The sequence below is a fragment of the Nicotiana tabacum genome, chromosome 23 (assembly GCF_000715075.1).
Source record: "Nicotiana tabacum cultivar K326 chromosome 23, ASM71507v2, whole genome shotgun sequence".
In the NCBI taxonomy this organism is placed as follows: Eukaryota; Viridiplantae; Streptophyta; class Magnoliopsida; order Solanales; family Solanaceae; genus Nicotiana; species Nicotiana tabacum.
Window position 1 is genome coordinate 10096822 of NC_134102.1, and position 25696 is coordinate 10122517.

Consider the following 25696-nt stretch of genomic DNA (forward strand, 5'->3'; position numbering starts at 1 on the left):
AGGGCCCACATCTCGGAATCCGGCGAAGGTTACGAAATATGAACGCCCGCTCAACCACGAGTCTACCCATACCAAAATCACTAAATTCCGATAACAATTCGGCCCTCAAATACTCAAACTTTTCCAACTCAATTCACCAATTAAATGATAAACATAGTGATGGATTCGGGTAACTTAACCAATATTGAGTTAAGAACACATACCCCGTTATTTTCTCTGAAAATCTCCCAAAAATTTCCTAAATCCGAGCTCCAAATCGTTAAAAATGGTTCAGAACTTAAACTCTCTGCCCAGTGATTTATTCTACACGAACGCGAACGCGATCGCAAAGCAAAGTCTCCGCAAGCTTACGCGATCGCGGGCCAACTCACGCGATCGCGAAGCATTAAGAGCGTGGTCGGTTTCTGCTTTGTTTCCTCTTCGCGAACGCGGCCTTAGCCACGCGTACGAATAACATAACTGAATCCAACCTACGCGATCGCGGACTTGCCCACGCGATCGCATAGAATAAATTATCAGCTGCCCAATTAAGCCTACGCGATCGCAACCCAATCCACGCGATCGCGTATAAGGAAATCAGAAGAAACTTTCCAGCAGCTATCAGCAATATTCCAAAAGCCAAAAATGATCCGTTAGCCGTCCGAAACTCACCCGAGCCCCTCGGTACCTCAACCAATTATACCAACAATTCCTAAAACATCATATGAACTTAGTTGGAACCTCAAATCACATCAAACAATGCTAAAATCATGAATCATCGTCCAATTCAAGCGTAATAAAACTTAAGATTTTCAACTTCTACATTTGGTACTGGAACCTATGAAATCAAGTTCGATTGACCTCAAATTTTGCACACAAGTCACAAATGACATAATGGAGCTATGTAAATTTTCGAAATTGGATTCCAACTCCGGTATCAAAAAGTCAACTCCCCGATCAAATTTCAAAACTTAAATTCTTGTTTTTAGCCATTTCAAGCCTAATTTAACTACGGACTTCCAAATAAAATTTCGAACACGCTCCTAAGTCCAAAATCACCATACGGAGCTATTGGAATCGTCAAAATTCTATTCAGGGGTCGTTTCCTCAAAATGTTGACCGAAGTTAAACTTGGCCTCTTAAAGCCAACTTAAGGAACCAAGTGTTCTGATTTCAACCCAAACACTTCCAAATCTCGAACCAATCATCCCCGCAAGTCATAAATCATTAAACGCACATACGGGAAGTTTTATTTTAGGGAATGGAGTTTTAAAAGTTAAAATGACCGGTTGGGTCATTACAATATTGTTGGGTAGCTACCAACTGTGTCAACAAATACACTGCACTCCTCAAGTCCTGATCCGATGAAAGCGGAGGGGAACTGGATGTGCGGTCTCCCTAGGAATCTCCTCAGGTGGTGGAGGAGCCGGTAATGGCTGGGTAGGGGTCTCACCCTGGGCCTCCGATTGGGCCCCATCTACTGGGGGTACCCTGTTGGTCCCCTCACCTACTGCTGTATCTCTCCTCTGACTAGCCGTAATCTTCCTAGTCGTCGTCATCTGTGCATGAAAACGCCAACACGTAAATTTAACTCAAATTTCCTATAACTCAGTTCTATAGCACGATTTAGATTTGAAAGAAGGGTAACCAACTCCTAAATACCCTGTAGTCCCCTGCTTATATAATGTGGTGCACAACACATCTATAAACAAGACCCTACTAGACACGACTTATAGACTCTCTAGGACAGAACTGCTCTGATACCCCTTTTGCCACGCCCCGAACCTGAGAGGGGGCGAGACCGACACCCGGTGCCTCACCTATCCTTGCGTACCAACTTCCGACTAAGGAACTCTGAACATATAATGTCATACTTTGTCCATGGTCCACATTGCAAGACAATTTGCAAAGCAAAATATAAAACTCAATTGAAACCAACGCTGACTAAACATCAATATAAATCTGGGTCGGCAAGGCCGTCATGACTACTATAACTGACAAACTAACAAAATATACATACAAGGCCTATAAGCCCAACATACTGCACTAACTGACAGGTTATGTTTACAAGGCTCTACTGATGGATGTACCGTGATCGGAACAGGGTTCCGACCTACTCATAACCTATATACATATATACACAAGATGTACACAAAACTCCTAAACCCGACAACTACGAAGGACGTGGAGCTTAGCGATAAAGCTGAACTCGGGCAACACCTACTGAGGAGGTCTACCCGCCTGTCTGTCTGAACATGTGTGCGTCCCCAGAGAAAGGGACGTCAGTACAAAATAATGTACCGAGTATGTAAGGCAACAGAATAACTAAAAGCTGAAATTGATCTAGTAATATAATAACTGAAAGTAACTGGGAGTCAAAAATAATCTGAAGATATGTTACCTGCTGATACTAACTCAACTCTCTCAATATAGTAAGTATAATAGTTGTTTGGCCCTATAAGGCTCGGTATATATATAACTGCTCTGTCGTAGTAAGGCTCGCTCAAAGGCGCTCGGCCATACTAGGCTCTGTATCTCGGCCAACTGGGCTCGCTCATAGGTGCTCGGCCACAGTAGGCTCGGTATATAACTTACCATCTGATCAGAGGTTGCCCAATAGGGGCCTGCCTATCGATTATAGCTCGATGGTAATGAAAATACTGTAATATTATATATATAGGCTTTCTGCTCTCTTGACTGGAAGAAGACAATACTCAATTAAATATGAAGTCCTGATAAAGAGAATACTATAATTTATGAGACTAGGATAATGTATATAAATTTGGGAGTATGAACTTCTCTTTATGCCTCGTTATCAAATACATGTAATTACGAGATCATGCCAAAATAAAGGAAGAGCTTAGCCTTAACATACCCGGAATAGGAAAAAATTCGTATGATATTCTTGAAAAAGGTTACATCGTACTCCCTTAGAATCGTAAAATCTCACGTTCCTAAGGTGCTAAGAAATCTCGTTGGAATTTTTGTTTCAAGAAATCTTGTTGAAATCTCGTTGGTTTGAGGTTGCTAACGCTGGAATCCTTGTAGGAATTGGTTGAAGATGTTATGAATTCTCTTTATATATTCTTAACGTCTATTTTGTAATCTTTGCAATAAGAAAACATTACTCCCTCCGTTTCAATTTATGTGAACCTGTTTGACTGGGCACGGAGTTTAAGAAAAAATAAAGATTTTTGGAATTTGTGATCCTAAACAATTCAAAAAGGGCCCCAGAGTATTTGTGTGATTATAAAAGCTTCTCATTAAGGGTAGAATTGTAAGTTTAAGCAAAATTGTTTCCAAATTTAGAAAGGGATCATTCTTTTTGGAACATACCAAAAAAGAAATAGGTTCACATAAACTGCAACGGAGGTAGTATAAGATTACTTACTTGAATATCTAATGTCCAAATGAAGCCAAAATGCCAATCTTCTGTGCCTTTACACGTAGAGGGATGTAGTGTCTTGTATTTAACACATTTTAACTAGATCTATGAGTCACTTAATTTGAAGGGGGGGGGAGGAGGGCTGCCACATAATGCAATTTTAATCCTTATCCAATATATTCCTAATTAATTAGGTAATATCCCATTACCCAATAATTAATCAATTATCCACATAATTAAGAATTATCTCAACTTACTTAAAATACTATTCACTTTTAACATACCTTGTACACCTTACTATCATGGTCATGTAGTACCTTGTATGGCACTAGTCCATAAATACCGGGTATTATTGCTCGGACCGTATTTTATCTCATATCAACAGCCTTCAATGAAACTTAATTTCTTTGATTCATTTACCCTTTAACTTCACAACACTTACTTATTGCTTGTTATAAATAGAATAAATGCTTATAACCTCAAGATAATTTCATCCTCGAGTCTACGTTAATTAACTGAAGACGAAACTTTAACGTACGAAAACGCAAGATGTAACAAAAAAAAAATATGAAAAAAATGAAATCTTCCGCCCATGAAGAGGACGATTTGTCATTTTCTCTTTTTGCAATGGCATGGCAGGCGAATGTTTTTCAATTTGCAAAAGGCATATTATAGGAGAAAAAAGGAATGTGCGGGACGCCAGAACTCGAACTTGTTAGCAATATAACATAAGGTGCAATAATCAATTGTCCGTCAAGCAAAAAAATAACATAATCCAGTTAAAAGTAATTAATTCTATATTATTATTTGATTAGAGGAGTTAAAAGTTACTTATAGGACCGCAGTCCAAAGACGTAGGTTTTTTCATCCCAATTTATGTCTTTTCAGCCTATAAATATCCTTTCGTTTTAATTTATGTTAACATATTTCCTTTTTAATTCGTGTAAAAAAATAATCTTTATGCAATAATTTATAACCATATAAATTATATGTGCCTCATTTTGTACCACAAGTTCAAAAGTCTTCTTTTTTTTCCTTAAAATTCGTACCTAGTCAAATAAATTCACGCAAATTAAAACACAGGGAGTGTTTGGTTATACTATGTTATCCTTACTATTTTTTAATAATTGCTGAAATGACCTTTCCAAAACAAAACTTCCATTCCCCTCTCCATATCATTTCCTCGTCTTTTACTTTGTAAAGATATTGTATTTTTAAATTTACAATTTTGATAAGCAGCTATATAATTACTTTTTTTGTCGCATACACCAAATGCACTTTTATTCAAACACGTTGTTCATTTATAAATAGATGATTTGATAGCTCCTTTTCTCAGAAAAAATCATTTGATGATAATTAAGAGGATGACTGATCATGTGATCTACTGTTGGAAAATCACCTGTGGCATACTTTCTTTATCTTGTGGCTTGGCTGAAGCGATTGTGCGGAGATTCATAGTCCTCACTCCTCATCCTCTCCCTAACTTTTTCTAAGTTCTACTAAGTTCTAATCTTGCTTTTTGTCAAACACTTGGGCAAAATCTTGTCTACTTCTACAATATTAGGTATAGGAACAAATACAAGTAGGTGGTAATTGATTCTTCAGGCGTAGGAACCACTACGTGTTTGCCTACCCAGTTGCAATCCTCTTTAACCATATCGAGGATGATGTCTGTGATCGTACATATGTACCTCGAGACCGGTTCACATCGACCCGGTACCATGGGTGTATTCTCAACATTGAAATCAGCCACAGTAGGGCACCTAATAGGGATGTATGATCTCAGAAGGGGTTCCTTAGTAGCAACGTGAGGTGCGTTTTCAGAAGGTTTTGAAGAAGAAGGTGTTTCATTTTTAGGAATAAACTTTGAAGTTTTTACCATTTTTATAAAAAAAAATGAAGGAAAGAGATTGTTGATAAGGGGAAGCTTTGAGGTTGGTATTGAGAAAACCAGAAGATGAAGATGAAGTTCTTATAACGCAAGAAGGATTTGAGCGCAAAAGTTCTAACAAACGGATTAAAGGGTATTTATAGGTTCCTCAAGCGGCGGTTCATCTCCCGAGGTAGCCGACCGTCAACTGACATACATTTAATGCCTCGAAGACCGGACTGACGGGACGTTTCCACTATTCTTATCACCTACATTATGTTCATGTCGTCATGATTTATCGAAGTAAAGACCGAGGGTTCATATCGTTTTTAATCGATTACTCTCCAAAAAAACGAGGGGACTATCTGTATACTGGTAGAACCGAGCTCTATGCTTGATCGAGGCATCTGGAACAATAGGTCAAGCCTCAGCACCTACGTAAGAGATCGAAGTTACAGATGTAACTGAGCTCGATATCGAGGATCGAAGTTCGAACAAGACCATCAGATTTGCTCTCGAGTTTATCGGGGGCACGACCGACCCCGCTTCTAACGGCCTCGAAGTAAAGCTTTGCCAACTCACACGACAAGTATCCGTGATTCTCACCATTAACCAATCATTATGGCAGAAATTACGGGATTAAGTCAAAAAGGGAGCAGCGGTCTACATAATTTCTTATAAAATAATGTTTTAAAGGTTTCATCTCCGTGTATATATAAAGGGAATAGAGTAATCCATGGCACACATTGTAACATACTTAAGACAAGAAGATATTATTTTTTTCAGTTTTGTTCATATTATTATGGCTTCAATAATATCACATGTAAGTCCGAAGGAAGTTAACCTTGCTAGGTTAAGTTGTTCAATTTGCATGGTTTGCATTTATTTTTCTACTTATTTTTCTATATTAAATCTGATTCCTCACTTTGTATCGAATTAGATCATATATTCTTAAAATCGCATATAAATTCAATTGTTATTCGATTTGGGGTAAACAACCATGTTCAAATCTCATAAAAAATTAATCTCAAAATGTCCATCTTAAACCATTGAGCCTCTAGGGCCGTCCACGCATTTCTATTTTCATATTCTTTCTGTACATCACATTTCGAATTTATGCAAAATGGATGTGTCCAATGATCTCTACAATATCCAATTAATTGTAATATTCTTATTGTACCGACTATCTATTGAAAACAAGCTTCACAGGCTGCGTATATCCTGTCCTTTCAAAAGAAGAAGAAATTAAGAAGAAGAAGAAGAAGAAGAAGCATATACTATGTGGTTTCTAAGCAAAAAGGGTGCTTCTGGGTTCTCTGCAAATTCAACAGCTGAGGAAGTAACTCAAGGAATTGATAGCTCTGCTCTTACTGCCATTGTTACTGGTAACTAACTCTTTCTTTCAATTTTTCCACACTGAGTTGGGAGCATAGTATTTCTAGGAAAATTCTACCTGCCAACAGAAGTTTCTTGGTTTAGTGTTTAAATAGATTTTGCATAGTTCACTTCTGGTTTCTAATTCTGTTGTTGAGTCAGAAAAATAGTTATTGAAACTAACTTAGGGTGCATAAAATTTGCAGGATTAATAGATTGTTTGTTTTTCCTCAAATCTACAGGCACCTTGCATTCATATAAGTTTAATCTGCTTAAACACGACTTGAATCATGGTTGATCATCCCTCTTAATATTGAAATTCGTTTTGAAACAGAATCATAAGTCCAACACTACCTCAATTGTGTACGATCCACCCCCCCCCCCCCCCAAAAAAAAAAAGAAACCTTAACGCTGTGTAAATTTGCATGAATTTCATATGATAGTGTATTTGGAATGAAACGAACCCAAATAGAGCAGAATGTGTATAGAGGATTCTTAAGCTGACTCAAACTAGTCTGGAGTTGAGATGCAATAGTTGTTGTGGTTGTAGTATCTGAAAAGTGGTAATAATCTGTCACTAAATGCTCTCTTTATCTTTGTGGATACTTGCTATCAAAGTACATGCTTATATTTCTGTTGAGGTTAACAGGAGCATCAAGTGGAATTGGTGCTGAAACTGCACGTGTTCTTGCATTGCGAGGTGTGCATGTAATTATGGGGGTCAGGAATATCTCTGCTGGAAAACAAGTTAAAGAGGCAATAATTAGAGATGTTCCACAAGCTAAAATCGATGCCATGGAGTTGGATCTTAGTTCACTTGCATCAGTGAGGAATTTTGCATCAACTTACAATTCCTTCGGCCTTCCTCTAAACCTGCTTATGTAAGACGGAAATGGATAAGTGTAGACTTTCTCTTGTTTTAGTTACTTTCTATACTCTCCGGCATAAATTCATAGCAGAGCAATTTCAAGTATTCCTATTTGTGCTTTCTTTTCTTGATTTGAATTTAGTAAACTGTGTTAGGCGTACTTCATGAGAACTAACATACTTATGACCGCTTCATTAGTTTCAACTAGGAGGACGTAGTAATTCGTAAAGATGGAAGTATGTTAACTACTGATGTTGAGAAAGTTAAAGCACCGTGCTTAATTTAATGTCTCCAAAAGACAGAATTCTGTAATATTAGAAAGTATGTATATCTGCTGTGAGTCTTATGCGCATTTCTACCCTAAGTTCTCATTAAATGTGTGGTGGCCCGGGCATATAAGTATGGATGTATGTATGTAAGGGTAGAAACAAGAGAAAATAAGAAGTTAAAAGAACATCAAGGGAAGCTGACCATTGTTATGTGTTAGTTTCCAAACACAGCATGCTTTGGTAACTTAATCTAAAGGTTGAAATAGAATGTCTTGAATGATTAAAAAATGTAAAAATGAGATTACTTAATACATTAAACTCCAAATTGTATTCTATACAAGTTTTAAGTCAAAATCACTAGACTTTATCACTAAATTGAATAGGTGAGTCAATCTTCATCAAAAGAAGCATCTCCAGTGAACTGTAATATTCCATATTTGAATGTGACATATTGGACTTATTTGGTTAATCTCAGGGGGTTTTCTTCTCTGCAGTACATAAGATAAGTTTTATGTTTCAATGTTTCAATATAAACGGAGATCACCGTTTCATTTTCCAATCAATCGACTCAGACAATACAAAATCAACATGCAGTTTCTAAAGGTTAGCAATTTATATTACCAAGTAATGTGAAGTTACTAGGAAATTCACAAAATTAATGGGTCGATTCTTGAAAATTAGAAGCTTAAAGTAATCATTCATGCTAATTTCAAAGATCAATTCTCAATCCTATTAAAACAACCCCTGATTATTATTTCTTCGCTCGAGAAAGCACCATAGTTCAAGTAATTATGGCTGCATATTCCTTTTAACTTTATACAACTAAAAAGGGTGACAGATTGAATCCAAGGCCATCCGTATTTGGTTGCTGATATAGCGAAGTTCATTGTGCTGGTAAATAAGATTCAGATGATATTATCTTGTTAAACCCTCCTCCCACCACCATTAGGGTGAACAAAACTTGCATTCATATTCATGAGTACTTGTGCTTTAACTTGCTTATAAACAGACCTTTGAACATGGAAATAACTAGATCATTGTAATGCTGTGGCAAAGTAACAATGCAGGTATCATGGCAACCCCATTCACACTTTCCAAGGATAAGATTGAGCTGCAATTTTCAACAAACCATGTTGGTAAGATGCAACATATTTCCTATTAAACACTGAAATGAACTAGTCAAGGAAAATGAGAATAGAAGGACTGGGTATTTTCTATGGAGGCAATATGGTTAATACAGGGTAACATGAATCTCCAGTCTTTGGGCCTTAACACTGGAGTGATGAGGTCAAGTGTTTTGGCTAAGTGTCTATCATCTAATAATCTACTGCTTGTTATACTGTATGTGATGGCCAATTCTTGGTTTGCTTAAGTTTGGATGATCACCTGGTCTTTACAGCCAAAATTCACTCGGTTTATGTTTACATTAATACTCCCTTGTCGTGCTCATGTCCTTCGTTTGCGATGATGTGTGTTCTTAGATTTTTGCATAACTTTATGACATCTTTTCTAGTTTAATATCATTTAAAGCAGGCACCCTAGTGGGCATTTGTAGTGTTGGATGCTAATTGTTTTAATGCCATACTCCTTCGCTAAGCATGGTTCTGTATTCGTAGATTTCTGCATAACATAATGACATCTTGTATTTACATTATATTTTTGGTGATACTAAAATCAAATTTAATCACTCTTGAGGGTGATTTCACGGGTATATTTATTTGCAGGCCACTTTCTTTTGACAAATCTATTGCTGGAGACCATGAAAAGAACGGCTACTCATAGCAGAAAAGAAGGGAGGATTGTTAATGTCTCCTCACGACGCCACAAATTTTCGTACCATGAAGGGATTCGGTTTGACAAAATCAATGATCAATTAGGGTGAACATGCTACAGTCATACATATCTTTCATGTGCTAATTCTTTAATTGTTGAGTCTTTAATTTTCTCCCCAAAAATTTGATTAGTTGGATTAGAGTATCTGTAAAGAACTAAAGTGATAGAAATTTGTTTTTGCCGTTTCTCCCAATCTTTCTCTTATAGGGACTGAGCATCTGTTAGAAACAGGCCCTGATTTCCTTGTTGTGTTATCACCGACCACATCGAATGAAGAAACATTATAGGGATGCCATTTCCAATGACTACTGCAAAATATTTATTCCCTACACAAATTTAAAATTTTTGGATAAAAGTTCTTGGTGATGGAGGACAAAAATGTTTTAGCCAAAGGAGTTGATCAATTATTTGCAGTCATAGGAAGTACATATTATGGTGTTTTCAAAAATAGATGAACTATGATTATGTCTAGAAAAGTTGAGACCAGGGCTTTGTCTTATGCGGATGAATGATCCTCAGGTATAATGGGCTGTCTGCCTATGGTCAATCAAAGCTTGCCAATGTGCTGCATGCTAGTGAACTTGCTAGACGTCTGAAGGTACACAACTGATCTAGTAAACAGTTTAATGTGTTTGATGATTTCTCTTTTCTAATACATTTGGTAAAAATATTCCACTAGATCATTGTAAAGGCATGTCATATAAAGATATCAAATCTGAGACTGACACTAGACTTAGTAATTTTTGGATGGATTTACCATGATGAGTAAAATCTCCTCGACGAAGTGGCATACCAAATGGTAGGAGGCTTTTGGCTTTGCGCTTTCTGCTAAACAAGTACTTAAAGCACACCTTTAAATTTCAGCATTTGCTAAAGATGCTCTCACGAAAACATCATCCATTGCAGTCCCTGTGATATTGCATTGTAACACTTTTGAGTTACAATTTTTATCTTAAAAATATATTAAAGCCCATAGTCCCTGAATAGATATTGGCATAAGTATCCTCGCTTCTTTTCTGATTAGGCGTGCTAACCTAACCAGTAGACTTTGAAGTAGTTAGATTGAATTCTCTCTTTAACTAGCATTGTTAGGCTTAAAGAACCTTTTGGTACTCTGCTTGTCAAGGGTAACAGGTATAAGTAGAAGATAAGCTTTTTATCCATTTTAAGAATAATAATGTGGCCATTTCCTTTAAGAACAATAATGTGGTCATTTCCATGAAAAGGAAGGGGGCGTGGAGATTACAGCGAATTCTCTTCACCCAGGAGCCATTGCCACTGACCTTTTCCGTCAGCACAGCATTATCAGTGGTAATCTCTTTGACTTTTGAGTCATGTATTCTGTCTATCTCTGTTGCTTCATGACTTCATAGGCGAGGATTTAAGTTAAATTTGGTGGTGTTGATATTAGCTAGGTAAGCATCTAATAAGCCAAATCCGTTTTTGGAGCCCTTGTAAACTGTCCATAGTGGATCTGCTCGTTTCTTACATGTGTTGCTTATGTCTTGTTCTTTACTAAAGTTTGTGAACCTGTTACTTACATTTTCTGGAACAATATGATCAGGTCACTGCCTTTGGTCTAAATTATAAGCTTTATATGGCTGCGAGCTTATTTATCTTTCATCTATTTCTCTTTGAGGGCATTTTGAAATTACCTAAAGATTCTCTCTCAGATCTTTCTGCCATGTTGTATTTCGGGTTCTGTACTCTGAGTAACCAATAGTAGAAATGAATTAAATATACTGCAGGTTGGTATGTTCATTAATCTTTGAAAACTTGGACTAATGGATATGTTCTTTGGTCTTGTGACTAGTACCCTTTCTACATGGTTCTTATTCACGTTTTACTCTTTTTTAAACAATGGTTGTGAATTTTTAAGCCATTTTCCCTTTTCGATGTGATGCAGGCATTGTTAATATCCTTGGTAAGCATGTGATGAAAAATGTTCAGCAGGTAATTATGGGAGTAGTGGAAGTTCTACTAAATTCTTTTATATTAAACTGCAAGAAGAAGAGAAATGGACTGCAGAGAAATGAGACGTCTAAATTACCTTGTTTGTTAGAACTTGAATTTTAACTTCCAAATCACGATTCATTGAGTATGATACAAAGAGTCTGCTATTATTTTTCCTTGAACAACCCTTTCTTCTGACTATTATCAAGTAGTACTTAAAAGAAGAAAATGAGGTTTGTCATCATTTGTGTTCAAAGTGGTTTCTTTTCTCCATTTCTACTGTTATAGCTTCAAATCCACAATCTTATAGAAGTAGCTTTGACATGTATGAATAGCTTTCACAAATGAAGTTTCAGGAGCCAAAAGAGAGATCTGGAGACAAAAAATATTTTCTTTAGTTTTGGTTGTTCCATTCATGCACCTTTTAACTGTTTCATAGGCAAATAATGTTGTCACCATAAGATTCTTGATATAATTCTATATTTGCTGATGTTGCCCTGTGAAAATTGGTCTCAGGGGGCTGCAACAACATGCTATGTGGCTTTGCACCCGGATGTTAAAGGTGTAAGTGGCAAATATTATTCGGACTGCAACATAGCTGAGACAAGCCCACAAGCTAAAGATACTGAATTGGCAAAAAAGTTGTGGGACTTTACCATGAGTTTAGTTGACTAACATAAAGCATACTCTTTTAAACCTTGCTACTGAGTGAAGAGGGGACTCATAGGCTACCACGCCAAACAAATATCCGATTTTTTTTCAAGAGGAGCTCTAGGTCAAGCTTCTTATCAGCATTATAAGCTTCATTGCAGTTACAGTTCCACCGGGTAACTGCCTCATTTTATGGTATAACCATGTCATTTGACTTCGCTATCTTGTTTTGGGATTTAATTTAGTCCCAACCAACTGATACGGTTCCCAACACTCATAAACAATTGGAGCACGCATTAAAAGTCTTTTAAATCAAAACATACTTGAAGTTTGGCTCAGTGAGACACCAGCTGCAGTCGAAGAAGCAAAATATAGAAAAGAAATGTGCTGTCATCTCAGATTGTTTAATCAACAGTATCTGCAATATTTTCAGTTCATTGTTCACTGTACAACAACCTCAACCTCCATCCCCAAAAGGGTGAAAGCGGAGGAGATAAAGGGCCCTAAACCTATTTAATTTGCAAGCTTGCTTCTTTTGTACTCTCTTCTATGGGACAGCATAAATATACATGTTTGGTACCACAAATGTCTTGTTGAAGGATCAGCTATACATTGAATCACTTGAAGCTAGCTTCCACGAACAAATGACTCCTTTCATGGCTCAGGGTTGGTTATAAAATTCGATCTTAGGCACTCAACATTTTACAAACAGCTGTAGTGACCAGAGATGCTATGGTGAAGAAGGCCAAAAGATTCACTGGGAAGTAAGCTTCATCTTTGAAACAATAGACTCAAGGCCGGGCAGAGGTAATATTGATCAGCTGAACGACATCGACAATGGATGAAGTTCTGCTCAATAAGCTATTTTATTTCCCAAGTCCCCAACCCCCACCCTTCCACGGGATCCTTATTGCACAAATCAGCTTCCTTCAAAGTTACAAAGATAAACAGATTTACAAGAAAACCCAGTAAACAATGAAACTGGGAAGTTTCCCGTGAATGTTGTATCTTTTAATTTTTTCAACCTCGAATGTTGTATCTGACAAATACAACATCATGCTTCACCTGTGCGACCTTCCAAAGGAGGGCATGGGTTTAGATCTAGTGAAGGAACCAGTTTCACATGATCCCTTAGGAGTTGCTGAGACACTCGATTGGCCAGCACCGACTGCCCATCGAAAAGCTCTCCTGTCGTAGGCCTCCCGAACTGCTTTCCAAGAGCATCATTTTGAGAGGATGCCAATTCCCGGAAAGCATGAGATCCTGATGGTGTCCCTCGTAAAACATCAGGATCCCAGTACGAAGGCCCATTCATATAAGGACTCTGTGGAAGTGGTGCTGCCTCCTGTAAGTAAACTGACTGATTAAGGTGATGAAATGGGATAGCACCAGTCCCTCCAGAGAGAGGTGTTGATGAGCCAGACATGGTGATAGGACTTGATATGGGTGAAGGAGACATCCTCCCATTTAGGTGTTGAGGTGACCTTGGATGTAAAAGAGGGCTACCAATCGGCGAGACAGGGCATGATATGTTCCTTGTAATGTTGATATCACTGGAGATCAAAGAGGAATATCAGTAATCACAAAGATAAGTACTGCCTCCATTCTTTTTCTCTATTATATTCAGAATTATAACTTGAATGGCAATTGCTTTCTTCAGAAAGAGACTCAATTAAAAATCAAAGAACTAAAGAAATTTGAAATAATCAAGAGAAAAGAACCTGCAGTGAAAATTAGATTTTGAAACTCTGGATGAATGGATTGCAAGTCTTTCTGATTCTGACGTAGGTGAGTTCCTTGCCTGTCCAATGCCCTAAGATTCATAAAGAACACACCCGTAAGTTTAAACCATGCCACATAAGTCCAAGATGAAGATGTATAATGTTTTCGATCTACTGTAAGTTTCACTTGGAATTACTTTTTTGTGCATTCAGACATCATGAATTTAATATGCAGTTATCAATCTTTTGCACTCCCTTTTTTTCGGATATGCTGCACCATGAGCATCCTCCATCTAGATCTCCTTATGGATACCGACACAAGTCAATTTCATTTCCTTTAAGCATAAAAGTTTCACTTCTATTTTCTTTCTGTCTCTCTTCTTTCAAGGGTGAGCAACTTACTCTCAAATGAATCAAGAAGCGAAAAGCAAGTCAATTTTTTTTTTCAAAGTAGAGGTTCACTTCTATTTTCTGTGTCTTTTTTCTAAGAGTGAAGCATCTTACTCTGTTATGAACCAAGAAGCTAACAAGAACTAGGCTCACCAATCTCGATTACCTTCAAGGAAAGCAATGACAAAAGAGATGGCATTCTAACATAAAACACATTTATGCTTAAGAAGGCACATGCACAGACATCAGAGGTAGCTCACTGCTTTTGTTTGAATACAGGGGAAGAGAAGCAAGGATGGGGAATGACAGGACTAAAATTTTTAAGTTTGGTCATCCAAATGAACCTAGCTTGTTAATCTCGTCAAAAGAAGCAGCTTCGTCAAAAGAAGCAGCTTTTAGCCACACGACAGAATGCAATACAACTGGTCAGCAAGTAGAAAGTTTCTCACTGTTCCTCTTTTAACTTGTCTAGTAAATCCATTATCTTTCTCTTTTTAATTTTAAGTACTTCGATTGCTAAAAGATTCCTATCCGAAGGAAAAAGGAAAGGAAAAAAAAAGTTCATGGTTCCAGAAAAGATAACAGAAACTAATTGGTGATACCCAAGGAAAATATATTGTAAGAACCCGTTTCCTCCCCTAGCCACTGTAGAGAAAAGCTACAAACTCTACTACACAGATTATTTAGCACACATCCAACAATATAAACCTTGACCATATTTACATACCAGTTAAATCACATCTACTTTTCCAGAATGAAACGATCTTTTTTCTAAGAACTAGCCATTCTCTGAGTCCTATGTGACAAGTTCATATAACTGAATTATTATCGGCATATGAGATTGATTACTGTATGAACTCCAAATATAGACGCTTGAACTAATCTTAACCAGGAATGGACCTTAACAATATACGCGGTCAACAGATTTAAAATAAAGAAAGCCCGCCTGAATATTGGATACATGTACCCAATCAGTTAATTTTGCCAAAACTAATTGCTGATTCAGAATACATCATATTAATGATCATTTTACTGATAGAAGAATAAATGTGCCAGTGTACTTTTACAAGTACCGTCATCACAACTTTCCTGTTTCTGAAAAGCTAAGTTGCTCCGACATGGCAGTTTAGATGCCGCACCCGTGTTGACACGACACTAGTATTGGTGTGAGTATGGGATCTGTGCCGGATCTGGTCAAATAATTTTGGGTACTTTGACCACGACGGACGGAAATATTCGAGACGAGATACATTTGATTCCCAAAATCAGAACCAAAACTAGGGTAAATTTTTAAAAAATAGCATATCTCATCTAGGAAATCAATCATTTACTTATCTACAACTCGAGAATAAAAAAGAAATCCACATTTTACAAGCTATACATAAGTATCCCATAAAATTTCTCATAATTTAGAGATTTTTTTTTTTTTGAATTATTTTAGCCGGATCCCCACACTCGTTTCCGTACTAGGATCCGCATCCCTGAATCTTAGAATTTACATTTCAAAGATCCGCACATGTATCGGACACCCGCACCCCTGTCCGAGCAACTTAGCTGAAAAGAAAGAGAAAGGACTTCCAAAGTCTTATTGATGGGAAGAAAAGAAGACTAAAATAAACAGAAGTGTACCTGAGATTTTACGCCATTTATTCCTGCATATGGAGGATCAGAAGATGCAGGAGAAACATTTGGCTTCTCCAGAGTTGCAGCATTTTTCACAAAAGGATGCTCTAATAGTTGAGCAGCAGTAGGACGATGACGGGGCTCACGCTGCAAGCACTTCCTCACAAAATCTTTTCCTTCATCTGAGAGATGTTCTGGTATAGCTGGGAGTTCTTTACTATTCCCAATCTTAAACATAGCAGCAACCTTTGGGCCCATCAAACACCACATATTAGAGGTTAAGGGAATAAATTGTGTTGTACAACTTGCAATCTCAAATTAAATTACAGCAAAACTCAATCCCCAGACAAATTCCAGAAGAAAAAAAAGACGAAATGCTCAACTAATGTTCTCTAGGCCAAATTACTCACCCCTTCGTACTGGCTAAAAGGAGGCTTGGATGTAGCCATTTCTAAGACGGTGCATCCAAGGCTCCATATATCAACAGCAAGGTTGCACCCACTAGAATTCTTTATAACCTGAAACATTAGCAAACAGGCACTTTGAAGTCAAACTATAAGCAACCAAGGCACATGCAAAAATTTTAAGTACTGCCCAAATCAAATCCTCACCTCGGGGGCCATCCAGTAAGGGCTTCCCTTGAATGATAATGGACATGATTGTCCTGTAATCTGTAAATTTGCGAATGAAAAATTAAAGACATGAGGCTCAGCCTGAAGAGCACACCTACAGAGGGTAAAAGTGTTCCTGATGGTACAGTATTGACAATAACACCAGCGCATGACTTAATGGATTAAGTTACTGTATTTATCACTCCAGAAACAAGAAACAAAGCTAGATGATTAGAAAAAATGTTGTCTATTCCAACAGCAATAATTTAGAGATTGAAGAGCAGATTTGAATAAAAAAAGCCATATGATGTCTCTAATTGATTATATCATACAGCAAATTGCGATCATCTAACATATAACTCCTTAGAAGTCTATGGGTAAACTTACATGTTTTGCCATTCCAAAGTCTGCTAACTTTATGCGCCCGTTTGGATCAACAAGAATATTTGCTCCTTTAATATCTCTGTGAAAATGCAGAGTTAGGCAATCAGGGTACAAAGGTAAAGACTGCTAAAAGAATGATATTTTACGAAAATGATCCAACCAAAGAACATAATTACCTATGCACTGTGTTTTTAGCATGTAAATATGCAAGCCCTGATAAGATTTGTTGAGTATAACTACGGATCGCTGTTTCTCCAAATGCACCATATTCTTGTAAAAGCTTATAAATGGACCCGCCGGATACATATTCCAAGTAGATATACAGTTTATCGCCAACCTGATAGAGGTAAACAATTCAGAAAAAAATGTCAGCTCAAAAAGATGATAAAATTTCGGAGCTCGAGAAAGTCTCTTCTTTCCTTTCGGTTTATTCACTACTCTGAAACTTAGCACTTGTTTTATTGATTCACAGGACGGAAAAGTATATGGCTCTCATATGATCAGGTTTATAGTTTCTCCAGACTTAAATCTCGCGACTAAGCTTTGGAGTGATAGGATTATGAACCAAATTCTTTAACAGTAATTAACATATCAAGCTCTCAATTGATAAGGCTGCAAACTGTGTCCGAAGCTCACCGTTTCTGTCCCGTAGTACTGAACAATGTTTGGATGCCTCAACCGGCTTAACAATGCAATCTCCTGCAAAGTACTTGAATATAAGAGCATACTCAAACATGAACATATAAATATATTATGACTCGGGAATCAACAACTCTAAGCAGTCCACAAACATTAAACCTTCAATAGACTGCTCCCTATTGGATAAACTTACTTGAGCCAACTGCTTTGCACTTTCTTTTGACTTTGCATCATCTGAAAATAATGTAACCTCCTTCATTGCACACATTTCACCACTATCACTGCAGAATAGACAAGGCCAGGTATTAAACAAAATCTTCAGACGATCAATAGTATAATTGGACATGTCAACATGTTGGATTTGTATTTACTTCAGAAGGCCATGGTCAGTGAATGTACCTGTTAAAACCAACATAAACATGTCCAAATGTGCCTCTACCCAGCAATTTTCCCTTTTTCCAACGAGAGCCAGGGCTAGCAAGGTTCTGGTATATTTGGAGTAGATCTCAATAGAATTAGTCATGTTCTTCTTATTTTTCTATATTTCTTATCCTCAGATCCGAAATCTTTTAGATACTAATGAAGATCACTTAAGGGTGTTAATCGGGGCCGGGCCGGCCCACTAACAATCCGGTTCGATCCGGTTAAGCCTGGGTCAGCCCGATTCGATAAGGGGTGGGATGGGTTGGCTAGGGTAGGGGGTTGTGCGGGAAAGGGTCGGGCCTTTTTTGGCTACCGATGCACTAGAACCCGGCTAGCCCGCTAACCCTTCCAGCCCGATCCAACCAAGTTTATGTTGTAATTGTTTTTAAAAATTCTGACCATTTCCAACGGTCAAAATCAAAGATGAGCGTTAGGCAACGGCCATTTTTTGCACTTTTAGCCATTTCGGCCTATCCCTTTACTAAAATAACCCCTCTACCTCCTAATAATTGATAAATTACATTCTTAGCCTTTTAATAACTATAAATAGCCCCCCTCTTCTTCATTTTTTTTTTCAGAACTTGCTCTCTTCTTCTACTCTAATTCTCTCTCAATTCCCTTTTGATTATTGAATTGCTTATTGCTCTCAAGTTCTTAGTTAAGTAATATTTCAAGTTTTATCAATTATTTACGGTAGCAACTACAAAATTACAATTATCAAGTGAAGTGCGGTTACCATTTTTGTTAGGTTCAAGTTAAATCATACCCCGTGCTTCTAGAGTGTGTTCACATGTATTTGGGAAATACTTTCATGTGGTAGAAAAAAATGAAGAAATTCACAAAGTAGAGTGCAAGAACTGTGGTCGAGTCTTTAATGTCCGTTGAAAGTGGGAGGGCACAGCTGGTTTAAGGTGGCATATCAAGAGTTGTCTTGTGTGTCCTCTAGGAATTTGTATTTAAGTTGATTTGAATTTGTTAGACTTATTTAAGTTTAATGTGATAGTTTATAAGCAAGTTAATTTGAAGTACTATTATGCAATGAAAATATGAAATGAAAGCCTTTGGAGTTTGATCCTTACATATTGGTCTTATTAAATAATTTCATGTAGCCACTTAATTTCAATTTTCAAATTTTAAAATACAAATTTTAAATTTAAAACTGTAAACATTAAAGTTTAAAAGTTTAATTTTATGCCTTAAAATACTTATTTTATTATTTAAAAGTTTGCAAACACTTAAATAACAATTACATTGAGCAAAAAAATATAATACACTAAACAAAAAATTAACCCGGTCCGGTCTGGACCCGATAAGCCCAAACCCGGACGGGCCCACCAAAACCCAGAATATCCCAGCCCACTACCAGCCCGGAATTCCAGCTCACCCCACTAACCGGACATGCTATTGTTTTCCATGTCTAGCCCGGTCCTTTACGTCCCATAAACACCCATAAGATCACTCTAGCTAGAATAGATTCCTCTCCTTAAGAAGATACTGCATAAAATATTTATTTCTAAGGAAAAATAAACTGGAATTAGCTATGAATTTCATCGCTAATCTATCATTAAATCGTTTGTAGCTAACAAAAAGTCTTGATAATTTATTCTTACTCCGTTGTTAAATGAGATTAGCGATAAATTTTTCTGTTTAGCTACAAAATTTATCCATCGCGAATTCTTATTTTTTTTTTTATAAATAGTGACTATATATGATAATACTAATGCAAATGCCATACTTGATACTGATAGTAGAAAATAGGAACATATATATAGACAACCCCCTAATAGTGATTTTGATGTAAACTTAGGGTTCACCAAACTGTATAGAGAACCTGGTTCTCTATCAGTTTCCATAGAACACACACACACACAACGGTAAGTAAATAACACAACAATATTTTACGTGAAAAACTCCTAGCTCAAGGGATTAAAAATCACGACCTACATTCCTAGGATTTTAACTTAACCGAGCAACTTTAGATTACAACCTATTGTAACCTAGGAATTAAACTCTTAATTCCTCACCTACTTGCAATAAATATATTGCAAGCCTCTTTGTAATAACTTTATTACAAAGCAACAAACCTTGACTAACTCTAGTCAAGAAACTAAACCAAACAATGGTTTAAATCTGTCCTACAAAGACACTTATTGAAAGTAGTGTAGGATTACAAATAAAAAATAAATAACAAAGACTCAACAAACCTAAGGACATAAGATATCTTCAATCTTTGGATCTGGTCCTTGAGGTTGCAATAGCTTTATTCTTGAAAGAGATGCAGGCTAGCACTTGAGAGAGAGAAAAATCAAATTTTAGTTTTTGCAAGTGTTAGACAAATGAAATCCCTTGCCTCATGTTGATAATATGTGTGTGCGAGGTCATTGGGACGATGTAAGAAAATATACGGTACAAGTCATGCTCCATAAAGTGACTGTTGCACTGTTGTGTGTGCAGTGCAGCAGTGCAACGACATTAACAGTTGTAAGGAGTTATCATGTACTGTGACTGAGGAACTGATCTCTATCAGTTCCCTCTATTGTTCTCTTTGTTGTTCCCTTAACTGATTTCATTGAGAGTTGAACCATACATCTGACTAGTTACTCTGAACGCAAAGGAACTAATTGTTTCAGGTTCCTTATCTGGTTCTCTCCTTAAGTTTGTCAAATCATTAAAACAAAGGACACATATCTTATCAATTTTTTCCTTTTTGATGATGACAAACTTAGAGTTGATATTCCCCCTGAGAACCAGATCTTCAACATTGTTCCCCCTGCAGAATAGCCATATTCCCCTTGAAAACCTTTCCCTATCTGATTTTTATATGAAGTTTGTTAAATCATCAAAATACAAAGGCACATAACATTTCAATTTCCCCTTTTTTGATGATGACAAACTTAGAATTGAAGTTTCCCCTGAGAACCAGATATCCATATTGTTCCCCACTGCATGATAGTCATATTCCCCTTGAGAACCTGTTTTTCCCCTTCAATTTTCCAATTTTCTTCCCCCTTTTTGTCATCATAAAAAGGAATTAGCCAAGTAAATGCAAAAAGAAGTCCAGCAAAGTTAACTCATGCCACTTGTGTGCACACAACATAGCTAAAAATAGAACTTAAGAGTATAACATGCATTAATAGACAACGATGCTCATTAAGTTAGGGAAACAATACTGTAGCAGTACCATAATTACAAACAAACATAAGTCAAACAAAACTAGAGTACCATATGCTAAATGGAAGGATGCCAAAAAGACACGGTGATATTAAACAGGAGCTGGCAAAGGGGTAAGATAGGGGACACTAGATGGAGAAGGGATCGACTAGGAAGCAACAGCTTTTAGGAGGCTGTCAATTCAAGCATTAACAACCCTTTGATCATTGATCTGCTGCTCTTACAGGTTCTCCACTTGTTTCCTCAATTCCATATTTTCAGCTTTTAGGCGGGCAGCTTCTTCCCCCTGAGCATTGCTGGAACCAGGTTCCTTGCTGGCCTGATTGAGCTTAGACTTAAGAATAACATTATGCACCTTTAACCGCCTAATTTCCTCATTTGCAGCATTTTGGGCATCAATAAGCTGAGAGATTATGGAATTGCTGCCTATTCGCCCCTTTTTGTCAACATGCTCACATTCTTCCAAGATGTTCATTGAGAACATTTGTTTACCAATTCCCACAAGTGCTTTCCCCAAGACTCAGGTCCATTATAGAGGCAATGGATAGCCTTTCAGCTCTTAGTAGCAAGACCTTATTCACCAACTCGAACAAAAGTTGGTATTCTAGAAGCATTGCCTTCTTGTACACTCGTTCCCCTTATTGAACAGCTTGAGGGTTGAGAATAAACTTCCTAAAACATAGGGAACAAGTTCCCTCCACAATTAAGATCCCTTCAGCATGCACGCCAAGAATACCCTCGAGCACAATCTCATCAATCACAAATACTACCCCACTAATCTTTTTGCTTTTTCAATTGTGCTTTCCTTTCAAGCTCAGACATATCAACTCTGGCCCTTTTTGAGGAACCAGGTTCCTCACAGGTACTTAGCCTCTTTCTAAGTGGCCTTTTCTTCTCAACAATCTTCTTCTTTTTCAACTCCTTCGTCACCACCAACCCCAACAACTTTTGCAGATAGGTCATCCTCACTATTATCAAATTCTCTCGCAGACACCCACTTCATATCAGGGTACACAACCTCCAAAGAGATTGTATCAAGGTGAGGAAAAGATGTGACACGACCCCAAATTCCCTCCATAGGAGGTCGTGATGGCACCTAGTCTCTAAGAGAAGGTAAGTCTATCAAAGCGGAATAATCATAAATATATGAAATAAATAAACTACAATTCAAACAATTTCAACTCCCAAAACCCGGTAGAAATAAGTCACAAGCTTCTAAGAATTTATCCTCAATGTCTCTATATATATCAAGGTCTAAAGAAAATAAGGAAGCAACACAATAATGATAGAAGGGGACTCTAGAGTCTGCGGACGCTGGCAGATATACCTCAAAGTCTCCGTGTACAGGTAACTCACTGATGTCGGGGCTGGTAAGGAGTTCCTGGATATCTGCACAAAAAGATGTACAGAAGTGTAGTGTAAGTACACCACAGCGGTACCCAGAAAGTGCCAAGCTTAACCTCGGTAGAGTAGTGACGAGGTCAGGTCAGGCCCTATTGGAAAATAATAATTGCATGGTAAAATGTTTAATAATATAATAAAATAAAATGACAATGGAAATAAATCAAGTAGCATGTCACCATTTAATTACACAAAATAATGGCAAATAATATCTCGTGGAATCAAAACAGAATTTCTTTCAACTTTATGAAAATCACAACAAATAATCAAAGGCAACTATGGCCATAAATCAATATCAACAAGGGAACTCACGAGGTACCGCCTCGTAGTCCCAAATCATAAATAAATTCACAATATCTCATTTCCTTATCTCACCGCGGTAGCCTTCACAATTTATTTTAAAGAAAATATTTTTCCTGAAATAGCATCCCGCATTTTAACCATCCTTATCACACCGCATGACTTCAAGTAGTTCCCCCTACTAGCCACACGTATCAAGCCACCCTTATCTCACCGCATGCGTTTCAATACCCAGGCCTTATACTACTGCATGCGTATCAATATCACAATATATCACAATTTGCACCTCAAGTGCTCAAATAATTTAACTTGCCAACATAATTCAACAACAATATTTTTCACAATAAAGAGCTCACGACTCATGCCAAAATAAATCACCAATAATATTTTTCCACAATAAAGAGCTCACGGCTCATACCAAAATAAATCATCAATAATATTTTTCCACAATAAAGAGCTCACGGCTCCATCACAATGAGTACGAAAATCTTACACAAATATTCAGGAATAAATAATTCAGCAAAATAATATTTCAAAATCTTTAATACGTTGCTTCAATACCAAATTTAAAATGTCAAATACTTCATATTAATAATATTTATTTTAAAGAAAATCAACTTTCAAATAATGCACAGAAGAAAAGAAACCAAGTTCCAACTAAACAGGTAAAATAATTAGCAGGAAAAAGGCCAAGCAAATTTAAAGTATATAAATCAAATCAATGATGGAGAATATAACAAGATTTAATAATTTAATTAATATGCAACAGTGATCTACTCAATTTAAAAAGCATAATCCTTCACATTTAACCCGTGTACACACTCGTCACCTCGTGTACACGACTTTTATCACATTACAATTAATACCAATCCTAGGAAAAATTTTTCCCACACAAGGTTAGACAAAGTCACTTACCTCGACTTGCTCTAATTTAACCAAGTAGTATACTTTTTCCTCAATTTTCCGACTCCGATCGACTCGTTTCTAGTCATAATTAATTCGATACAGTTAACAAAAATTATAGGAATCAATTTCATAAGAAAATACTATATTTTTCAATAAAATCCGAACTTAGCTCAAAAATTGCTCGTGGGGCCCACGTCACGGAATTCGAAAAAACTCATAAACTCTAACAACCCATTCAATTACAAGTCCAATCATACCGGTTCCACTCAAATCCGACTCCGAATTAATACCGAAATCTAGAAAATTCGTTTCTATGAGATTTTAAGAATTTCCCAAATTTCCATCTCAATACACTTATTAAATGGTGAAAATAATGATATATTCGTGTATATTGACCAAATTCGAGTTAGAATCACTTACCCAAATATATTTCCTTAAAAATCTGTCAAATTTGCTTCTGCTCAAGCTCAAGTTCGTCAAAAATGGGAAATGGGACGAAATCCCCAATTTTATAAACTTACAGATCTGTCCGGGCTGGACCTCAAACATGGACCTTCGATCCTGTGGCTCGATCATGACCCTCAGTTATTACCCTCGATCATGGACCTCGATCATGGTCTTCGATCATGGCTTCGATCATGGCCCTCGCCACTGGGGCTCGATCACAGCCATCGATCCTGGCTATCGATCATGGCTTCGATCTTTATGGCCTTCGATTACTGGCCTTGGTCATAGCCCTCGATCCTGGGTCTTCGATCAGTGGGCTTCGATCACTGGCCTTCGAGCTTGCCTTCGATCATGGCCCTCGAGCCTGCCTTCGATCATGATCCTCGAGCCTTGCCTTCGATCATAGCTCTCGAGCCTTCCTTCGATCCTCGGCTTGATTTCTGGGCTCAATTTATAGCCTTCGATTTTTGGGCTCGATTGCACAGCAGAAGAAAATTTGCAGCAGCTATTTAAGTCCCATTTTTTGATCCGTTAACCATCTGAAACTCACCAGAGGTCCTCGGGATCTCAACCAAATACACCAACAAGTCCTAAAACATCATACAAACTTAGTTGAAACCTCAAATCACATCAAACAACGCTAAAATCACGAATCATGCTCTAATTCAAGCTTAATCAAACTTAGAATTTCCAACTTCTACATTCAATGTCGAAACCTATCAAATCAAATCCAATTGACCTCAAATTTTGCACACAAGTCATAAATGACATAACACAGCTGTGAAAATTTTCCGAACTGGATTCCGACCCCGATATCAAAAAGTTAATTCCCCGGTCAAACTTCCAAACTTTAAAATCATATTTTAGCGATTTCAAGCCTAATTTCACTATGGAATTCCAAATAAAATTTTGATCATACTCCTAAGTCCAAAATCACCATACGGAGCTGTTGGAATCATCAAAATTCTATTCCGGGGTCATTTGCACATAATTTGACATCCGATCTCTATTTTAACTTAAACTTTTAATTTTTTATCAAAATTCCATATCCCGAGCTAGGGACCTCGGAATTTGATTCCGGGCATACGCCCAAGTCCCAAATCACGATACAGACCTACCGGAACTGTCAAAATACTGATCCAAGTCTGTTTGCTCAAAATGTTGACCAAAGTCAACTCAATTGAGTTTTAAAGCTCTAATTCAAATTTTAATCCATTTTTCACATAAAAATTTTCGGAAAATTTTACGGACTGCGCACGCAAGTCGAGGAATGATAAATAATGTTTTTCGTTGTCTTAGAATACACAACTTATTATTAACTTTAAAGATGACATCTTGGGTCATCACATTCTCCACCTCTAAAACAAACGTTTGTCCTCGAACGAAGTTAGAAAAAGTACCTGAGCTGGTGAATAAGTGTGGATAACAGCTACGCATATCATTTTCGGTCTCCCAAGTCGCCTCCTCGACCGGATGACCCCTCCACTGAACCTTTACG

General features: G+C 37.3%; 2 protein-coding genes across 2 annotated transcripts; one reads left to right on the forward strand and one right to left on the reverse strand.

Annotated features, from left to right (window-relative positions):
• The first annotated feature begins 6350 nt into the window (after positions 1-6350).
• LOC107805022 (short-chain dehydrogenase TIC 32, chloroplastic) lies at positions 6351-12768 on the forward strand. Its single transcript, XM_075246145.1, has 8 exons — positions 6351-6619; positions 7258-7489; positions 8802-8881; positions 9470-9623; positions 10098-10176; positions 10805-10889; positions 11485-11531; positions 12048-12768. The coding sequence occupies exons 1-8, from the start codon at positions 6514-6516 to the stop codon at positions 12204-12206; spliced, it is 942 nt and encodes a 313-aa protein (XP_075102246.1). The 5' UTR covers positions 6351-6513; the 3' UTR covers positions 12207-12768.
• On the reverse strand, positions 12555-18044 carry LOC107764530 (mitogen-activated protein kinase kinase kinase YODA). Its single transcript, XM_075246144.1, has 10 exons — positions 17950-18044; positions 17744-17831; positions 17548-17610; positions 17088-17248; positions 16915-16990; positions 16528-16587; positions 16327-16434; positions 15923-16162; positions 13904-13995; positions 12555-13735 (listed from the first exon to the last, which is right to left on the reverse strand). The coding sequence occupies exons 2-10, from the start codon at positions 17816-17818 to the stop codon at positions 13237-13239; spliced, it is 1374 nt and encodes a 457-aa protein (XP_075102245.1). The 5' UTR covers positions 17819-17831; positions 17950-18044; the 3' UTR covers positions 12555-13236.
• Positions 18045-25696: the final 7652 nt, after the last annotated feature.